The sequence below is a fragment of the Cyprinodon tularosa genome, unplaced genomic scaffold (assembly GCF_016077235.1).
Source record: "Cyprinodon tularosa strain WSP-4 unplaced genomic scaffold, ASM1607723v1 ctg73, whole genome shotgun sequence".
NCBI classification, from domain to species: Eukaryota; Metazoa; Chordata; class Actinopteri; order Cyprinodontiformes; family Cyprinodontidae; genus Cyprinodon; species Cyprinodon tularosa.
The window spans coordinates 172501-181824 of record NW_024039485.1 but is presented as its reverse complement, the minus strand read 5'-3'; the positions used below and the strand labels follow the sequence as shown (position 1 = coordinate 181824).

The following is a 9324-nucleotide window of genomic DNA, read 5'->3' as shown; positions in this document are numbered from 1 at the left end:
TCAACAATAGTAAAGCATTCAATAAATATATGTTTGAGATATTTTTTGGAAAATATAAACCTTATTGAAAGCATTGGGGATGAGTAGCTGTAGTTCCATCAGCCACCACCCTTAGGGCGTCCCCACCAACTTTTATCGCAAAGTTACACCCTTGTACCAGATCCATCCATCCATCCATTTTCGGACATTCCTAATCCCAAGTAGGGTCGTGAGGGGTGCTGGTGCCTATCTCCAGCTGTCTATGAGCGAGGTTCTTCCTTGACAGGTCTCCAGTCCATCGCAGGGCAACACAGAGACAAACAGGACAAACAACCTTTCACACACACACTCACACCTACAGGAGAATTTAGAGAAGCCAATTAACCTCACAATCATGATTTTGGACTGTGATCATACAGTCAAATTGATTCAAAGTTTTCTGTCTAAGGAAAACCAGTTGATTGCATCGACTCAAAGGCAATCCCTCACACTAAGTATGCTGGTGGCGACAGTAGAGAGGAAAAGCTCCCTTTTAACTGGAAGAAATCAAGCAGAACCAGAGTCAGTGTGAGCGGCCATCTACCGAGGCCGACTGGGGTTCAAGGAGACAGAAGCAGAGATAGAAAAAGAAGCAGAGAAACAAAAGGAACTGTAAACCAGCTCCACAGGCAACAAACACACAGCCAGGCAGACGAGCTCCGTGTCAGCTCCCATGTCAGAGGATGAAGAGAGCACATCCACTTAGTCACAGTCAGAGAAACAGGACTACACTGAAAAACAGGCCGATCTCAAACATATGTAAACAAAGGTGTTGATGGATGCAGCACAGCTGATATTTCTCTCCAGGATGGAGTCAAAGCTAAACAGGAACAGACCAGATGAAGCTACTATGAGAAAAAGCAGCATAAACAAATAATTGACTTAAACATTTGTTAATACTTAGTTTAAATATCAAGCCCATCTATAATTTAGGTCTGAAGTATACACTTTATGAATGAGTATCTGTGCCATCTTTACGGAACAGAATTGGTAGAGGAGAGTGGCAGAACATTTGAACTTGGTAACAGCTAGGCTTCTTCTAATTATACTGTCCATTATAGACAAATGGTGGCTAAATGCTAGCCAGGGTGAACATATTTAGTCTACACCACAGTTCCCTTCCTCTGCTTATGCGTTTTCAGTACCTGCTTTAGACGCACCTAATCTACCCACTACAATTATAACAAAATTCAATTTCCATTCTTAGGACCGTAACACGTCCAAACGTGATAACGTTTATTTAGTTTATTTAACAATAAAATATATACAAAACTTAACAAGTTCAAATTTACAGGAAGATTCTAAAAAAGGAGGATCATAAGATTATCTACATCAAAGAACCGTGCCCCAACATTTCCTTTTATTCAATGTTTTCTAAAACCACAAAAGAACATATTCTGTACTTAAGCAGGTGGAAGATTTCAATTAAAGCACTGAGTCAAATTAAGCTGGTTTTTAAACCACAGTTGGTACACAATGAAACAAAAACACAATGAACACAATGTACACAATGAAACAAACATCTAACCCTAACCCAGGGATGAAGGGTTTTCTTTGGGTGACTCACTGGAACAAACTAATATTTAAAACTAAAAATCTTTTTTTTTTAATGCTGTTTTTTTATTTAAAGAAAAAATAAAAATTCTTGCATTTTATGGAATAAATTTTGTTCTGTTTTAGAGCAAAGAACATGTTTTGTACAGGAATGTTTGAAAAAAAAAACCCAACAAATTAGAAAGGAAACTTCTTAAACAAAAAGATTTTCAGAGTAACTTTGCTGTTTTCTTAGATTCCACGTAGAATGTTAATAGTTTTTTTTCTTCTAATTTTTGCCTGATTTGTTAACAGGCAATGTCTCCTTCTTCTACTTCCCTTTGGTCTTCTTCCCTTTGGTCTTCTTGCTTTTCTTGCTCTCTCTTTCTCTACTGGAAGCACTGAGGCCTAGGCGGACCATGCAGCCTCTCCACCAGGTTTGGATCTGCACAGATCAGAACAGGTATATCACCCAACTGAGAGGGGCTTTCTAATATTACCTCTAATGTGGCGTTACCTTGATCGCAGCTCGGTCCTCAGCTTCCTTTTGGCATAAAATCTCTTGCTCCTCTCTGTATTCTTTCACCACCTGCTCCATTTCCCTGAACTGAAAGCAACAATCATTGGTATTGGTGCAGTAAGCTGTGTGACAGCTGCTGCGCCATGACCACTGCTCACCTTCCTCTTCATCTCCATCAGTCTGTCCGTTTGCAGAGTTTTTTTGCAGCCTAAGGTATTAAACTTCTCCCGGTTTTCCTGCTGTATCTGCTGAGTTTTTTCCTTCAACATGTGCAGCTCCTGTTCAAGCTTCTATTCAGAAAAAAATAGATTGCCTTAATAATTCCTTGAGCCATTCATCACATAAAAAAACCTTGAATTTATATGTGTGTCTGAAAATTCAAAAACGTCATGTCATCCTCTGCAATACAGTGGATGAAAACTGCTCTGCTAGGGTAACAGTAAATCTAAATTACCTCTAAACAGGATTTTTCTAAATTTGGAAAATAACACAGAGCGCAGTGAAAAAATATTTACACCTGTAGGGACTTCTGCTAGGTTTTCATTTCAGCCACTTAGATGTAGATTATCAGACACATTTTAGACAAGACAAATTTTAAGATCTAAGAAAAGTTACCTGAGATAATGACTTTGAGGGGAATCTCTGAATTCAGGTATTTTCTGTAATGTTCAGGAAATGTTCAGACGTCTGCACCTTTATATTGGTTTACATTTGACTAAATTATCATTTATTTAATCAAATTATGATTTTAATGAAAGTATCAATTCTTTTTCTGTTTTGTGTTATTTGAATTATTAGTGTGAATTTATCATTTTCTTTAAAGGGAGGGTATGTAAACTTTAAAGCACAACTCTCCTATCCTGGCTTCTCTTCATTGGTTTCCTGTTAAAACCAGAATAGAATTTAAAATCCTCCTTCCCACATATAAAGCCTTAAATGGCCAAGCTCTATCTTATACCAGAGATCTGACTGTTCCTTATGTCCCTAACAGAGCACTTCGCTTTCAATCTGCAGGTTTACTAGTGGTTCCTAGATTTCCTAAAAGTAGAATGGGAGGCAGATCTTTTAGTTATCAGGCTCCTCTCCTGTGGAATCAACTACCAGTTTTAGTCTGTGAGGCAGACACCCTTTCCACTTCTGAGGCTAGACTTAAAACATGCCTTTTTGATAAAGCTTATAGTTAGAGATGCTCAGGTTATCCTGAACTATCTCTATAGTTATGGTGCCATAGGCTTAGACTGTTGGAGAACATAGGGACCCCCCTTTTCAACATTCTGCTTCATTCTATCTCTATTCTCCCACTCTACAGAATCTGTTAGTTGAATCTCTAACTTTCTGCTCTCTCTGCTTTTTCTCATAGTAGCTTCATCTGGTCTGTTCCTGTTTGGCTGTGACTCCATCCTGGAGAGAAATATCAGCTGTGCTGCTTCCATCAACACCTTTGTTTATAGATGTTTGAGATCGGCCTGTTTCTCTGACTGTGACTAAGTGGATGTGCTCTCTTCATCCTCTGACATGGGAGCTGGCTTGGAGCTTGTCTGCCTGGCTGTTTGTTTCCTGGAAGGGTCCGCCTGTGGAGCTGGTTTAGAGTTACCTTTTGTATCTCTGCTTCTTTCTGTATCATTGCTTCTGTCTCCTTGAACCCCAGTCGGCCTCGGCAGATGGCCACTCACACTGAGCCTGGTTCTGCTGGAGGTTTCTTCCTGTTAAAAGGGAGTTTTTCCTCTCCACTGTCACTACACGCATGCTTAGTGTGAGGGATTGCCTTTGAGTCAAAGCAATCAACTGGTTTTGCTTAGATAGAAACTTTGAATCAATTTGACTGTATGATCTGGTTGAATTGTAAAGAGATGACGTGTGTTGTGAATTGGCGTTATATAAATAAACTGAATTAATCGAATTATAAGTACTCCCAATGCCTGCTTTGAGCATTTTATCCAGCTATGATTGTGTGGATTCTGCTTCTGAATGAAATTACACATTTCTTGGAAACGTGAGCTAAATTTCTTTCCCTATATTGAGGCCAGACTTCTATCAGAAGGAAATATCTTATATGCACATCAAACAAAATTCAGTCTTTTTTTTTTTAAATATAGAAACCTCCCAGGAGTGACGCTCAGACTAAAACTCAAACTCCAAAGAGCATCAATCCTCTAGGAGGTGAAAAGGGGCCTAAGGCAATAGGTTACCTCATTTGAGGTCAGAGGTCATGATTTAACAAGGAGCAAGACAACAGCCAAGGACTGGGTCCATTGGAGAGTTCAAGAACAAAAACACTTACAATTAAAAGAACATTTGCCAGAGATCACAGTGATGCTTGCTGTGGTTTTGGGGGAAGTATTGGAATGAAAGTAAAAAATGTTTAACTTTTGAAACAGGTGAATCTCTTAACCTTTGGAGTAAAACTGTATTTAAAAACCATTAAACATGGGGTTGGAAATGTTGTGGTCTGGTGCTGCTTTTGTGTGTTAGAACCTGGATGACATATAATAAATTGAAATAGGGCTGAAATAATGAATTGGTACACATGTATATTTGCGTATATTACATTTTTTTAACAAGATTTTTGTCATTTACAATTCATATAAAATAAATACATTTTTCTAATTTTCAAACATTCATTTATTTAGTGATTTTAATTCACTGCAAATATTTACTTTTAGATTCATGGATTAGTTGAAAAAATTAGCGATATTTGATTACTAGAAGAGTCAGTAGCTACAGCCTTAAATAAAGCTGTTAAATTCTGCTTTCCAGCAGAGTTCCTATAAGACAATGAAGGACACCAGTTTGTGGGCTTTAGATTTACTAAAGGTTTTGTATCTCAGTGACCATTTGAGGCATTTGAACAAGCCCACCTCCTAATGGTTTTGGAGAAACCTGGACTTAAACAATATATATGCAGAAACCAGATGCAAACTGACCATTCATGCTTAAGAAAAAGGAAAGGACAGAATTCCTCCATAGATATGAGTAACAAACATCAATTATCAGGTTTACATTGCAGCTGCTCTTTTGGATAATTGAGCTTTTTTTTGATAAAATAAACAAACAAAAACCCCCAGAATGGAATCATCACTGTAGATGGTATTTTTATGTTTAGTCGGTTTAGATTAGTCTTATTTTCTATCTGTTTGATGATCAGCTAACGCTTTTATATAAGCACTGTTTCATATATCATTATGGAGGTAAAATAACTGACATCTGTTCAGCTTTAAGCTCATTTTGTCTTTTGTTCTTTTCAAAAATGTCCTTTGGAATAACAATGTTGTTAATTTTACTTTAATCATGACGTTCCCCTTAGCACTGCATCTAGTCATTCTGTTTAATATAGTCTAAGTTTTTAACTTGCTGATTTTGGTATTATTGGTATCTACATTTATCCTAGTTAATAGAGTGAAAAAAATTAAGAATTGTCTTGTAAGTTCCAGTTATTATAGTTCCTATACCAGAACTATATGAGAACTGTAAGCAGCAGTCAGATTCATTTCCAAGCACCAAATTCACATCCTACTTATCTCACTGCTTTACCAACCTCGTGTTGATTTTGGAGAAATTCCATAGTCTTATCATGAAATCTCTTCTCTTCTTCCAAAACCTGGAAGCAAATGTGAAAATGCAAAACTGGGCTTTACTTAAACACTTGTATTTAAGAGGTCAACGTGACATGAATGAAATTCCTGGGAGACTGCTGTACCTCCAGCTGTTCCATCTTCCGAGCCTTTGGCCAGTTCCGCAGAAGTTTTTGTTCGAAATCTTTCAGGGGAAGCTTCTCCTCCTCCCTCTCCTCCTCATTCTTTTGCTTCTCCATGTGGATTCTTCTGACTTCTGATTTTTTGAACTTGTACACCTTATTCTGTGGGAGAAAATCACTGAAAGAGTTGAGGTTTCAAATGAATGTTTGTTTAAAATGATGCAGATATTGACCTACTGACCACCATATAAGGTACAAATGTTCAACTGCTGTATGGACAAAAAAAAAACAAAAGTTGTCTAGGTGGTCTGAGAAGAAGGACAAGACTGGTTTTGAAATAATAAACAGTCAATGGTACTTCAAATAACACAGTGTTTTATCAAGGAATTTCTTGGGTGGGGGGGTTTGGTGGGGGTAAGGTCACAGTAGGAGGAAACCAGACCAGGTGCAACAACTGTCAGATAAGGTTGATAAAACCAGGTAACAAATTCCTCATCAAAACTGGAAACCAATGGAGGGAAGGCTCTTCTCCTGCTATAGGCTATGTCTGCCGGAAGACATGGGGACCATACTCTCCAATTCTCCATTATTTAAAGTTGTAGGAAAACGGCTGTTCCAACCGTTGCATTTCTCAATTCTCCCGAGTGGTGCATGACTTTACATGCGTGAATAAAGTGAATGTGATTGGTCTTTTATCAAGGGGGCGGGATTGTGGTGGTGTAAGGTTCGCAAGCACGTTTGGTTGTGGCCTGTTTATTGGAAGCACCTTGCTAACCAGTTAGCAACTTAGTGCTAGTAGGGTCCCAATGGGAAATTACATTGGGACCAAGTAGCAATAAATTGGTGACTTAGAAACGACACTGTCAAGGAATGCTATGGACAGCGGAAACATGCAAAAGAGGAGGAGAGTTTTGTGTCGGAGGTCGTGGATGAGTCTCCTCCGTCATACATTTTTTATTTAGAGGAGGAAAGCGGGGACGAAGATGTTGTAGAAGAGGACGCCAGGGCGGCAGAAGCTTGGTTTGGAGTAGAAGGCTTACAGCCGTACATGTTTGAGCCCTTGCCTCGCAGCACTGCCTGTTCTGTTAGCTCTACGCCTGCCAAAGACACAGACGTCCATCCCCGTGAGCACTGGGACGGAACTCAATGGGAAAGGAAATTATTCTGATTTCTTATTTCAGCCGTTGCGTGTATTAGCTGCAACATATGAATCAAGATTCTATGACCGAAACAATTTGACAGATGACCGTTGATATATGATTGGCCGAATTTAGGTGTTCAGGCTGACGTATAACTAACTGGCCTGGATAAGATAATGAAAAAAACCCCCACATATTTTAAGACAGGATTTTTTTTTTTTTAATACAAATTTTCAACATTTTGGGACAATATCCTCTGATAAAGAGTACATTTATATAAATGTTTAAGCCAGAATGATTTGACATTTAAATATGACTTCCCTGCGACTTTAATTGTTCTTACTGTGGCTAACTGGACATTCTCTATTTCATCCCTTTGACATGAAAACGGACTCAGAGTTTATCGGCTTAATAGTTGCTTTACCAGACAGAACCACCTATTAAGCTAGTCTATTGTTACCTGACAGAAAATATTTATAGATCAGTGCTTCTATGTTCCTTTTATATGTGTGCCTCTGTCTCCCTGAACCAGTCTCACAATGAGCCTGGTTCTGCCGGAGGTTTTTTCGTGTCTAAAGGATTTTTATTCCCTTTCTGCTGCCTCTGCATTGACTCTCTGTAGAGTCAATAATAATGCAATCAAACATCAACTTTCACCACGTCCTCATCCAGAAGGAGCGGATTCTACAAAGTCAATGACTGAATTTTAATCAGCTGGTTTTCCTTATAGAAATATGAGTGGATAATCAGAATGAATTATCTCTCTAAAATGCATTGAGATGACAAATAAATTAAATACATTGAATTAAAACAATAGTTTTCCCTAACCAAGAGCTCCCATTTTTACCCGGGATATTCAGCATCAGGCCACTGTTAGTGGTTCAATGATGTGATGGTAATCCCCCTAAATACGTTGGGGTCCCTTAGCATTTGTACATCATTTAAACACCACAGCCTACTTGAGTGTTGCTGCTGACCATCTTCACCCATTTATGACCACAGTGTACAGTCTTCTAGCAGAGCACTTCATAGATTTAGCAAAACAGGACCATTAGAGCCATTGGTGATGAATCAACAAATTCACAGCCACGGTGTAACAGCATCTTGCCAATATGGACTATTCTCACACCTTGCTGACTGCCCCAGAGAACTGAGAAGGTTTTAAATGCAAAACAGAGACCTGCTCATAGAAAGGTACAGTAAAGGACAATCTGTTCGGTAAGTGGATATAGAAAAACTTCATTTCTCACCTCCACTTCAAGATTTTTTTCATAGTTTTCTTGCTTTAGCCTCTGCAAAGACAGCTTTTTGTGCTGTATAGTTTCCGGCCTGAATGGGGAGAAAGATCACATATGTAAATAAAACAAAAAAAACTCAGTTATTATTGGTGGTAATACTGACTAAAGAAAGCAACGATTAACATTTTCTTTTCCAGCTCTATCTGTTTCAGTTTTTCCTCGAAAGTATCTGGAGAAAAACTTAACGTCCCCTCCAGGACCTCGAAGCATAGCTTGTGGATCTCTTTGCTGATGGACTGACTGCAGAGACAAAGACAATCACTTAAAGATTAAAGACCAGACTCAAAATAAAATTGTTTGCCCTGAAAACTGCTCCTCACCAATTAGTATTCACCATTTTCAGCCTGTCTTTTTCCTAAACACAGGCATAGAGAGACAACACGTGTTTTAACTCCTTCAGATATATCACTGCTCACATCAATGAAGCATCTGACTGATATTAAAGGAAAAGTCCGTTCAGCAAGGAATAAGCAATGGATCATTATCTATATACCTATACCTAAAACCAGGGGGGGGATTTACCATTAGACAATCCTAGGCAGTTGCTGAGGGCCCCAAGTTTCTGGGGGCCCCATAAAACTCCTTTTGCATGTATGGTTAATACAGCTATTCCTTATTTGTGCACAACAATTATTTTTTTTGATAAAATTTCTTTTGCTAAAATGGCATCAGAACTATTATAATATTAAGTGTGTCACAGAAACCCCCCCGTTCAGTGTCCACCATATTGGATCAGTCCATTTGCTGCACATGTTCAGGAAGGTCCAAACAGACAGCAGCAAACCATTTGAAAACAAACGATGCGAAGAGGAGTGTTGCCAACTTAGCACTTTAGTTGCTATATTTACAGACTTTTCAGATCCTTCTAGTACTTTTAATTGAAAAAAGCGCCTAGCGCAGAATCCAGCAACTTTTTTAAACTGCTGGAGACTTTGGCGACTACATACAAAAGCAGCAAACTCTGCTCTCTAGAGCAACTAGATTGGTAACCCCACCTCCTGCTCTCATTTATCTTGTCTGCTGTCATGATTCATGCAGCTATTATTTCATCCAAATGAAAAATGGAGAACAGATAAGCAGATCATGGCTTGTCTACAGTGAAAAGAAGGACTGGGTTATTAT

At 38.6% G+C, this 9324-nt stretch overlaps 1 protein-coding gene across 2 annotated transcripts; it reads right to left on the bottom strand.

Annotated features, from left to right (window-relative positions):
* Positions 1–1724: 1724 nt before the first annotated feature.
* Positions 1725–6126, bottom strand: iqcg (IQ motif containing G). 2 transcript variants are annotated; one of them, XM_038269582.1, is made up of 5 exons: positions 5769–6126; positions 5607–5669; positions 2230–2358; positions 2069–2158; positions 1725–1996 (listed from the first exon to the last, which is right to left on the bottom strand). In XM_038269582.1, exons 1-5 carry the CDS (start codon positions 5880–5882, stop codon positions 1883–1885), a joined length of 510 nt encoding a protein of 169 aa, XP_038125510.1. In that variant the 5' UTR covers positions 5883–6126; the 3' UTR covers positions 1725–1882. The 2 variants fall into 2 exon arrangements, with proteins under 2 accessions (XP_038125510.1, XP_038125509.1); XM_038269581.1 differs by having other exon boundaries at positions 2230–2361; positions 5769–6122.
* Between the last annotated feature and the right edge of the window lie 3198 nt (positions 6127–9324).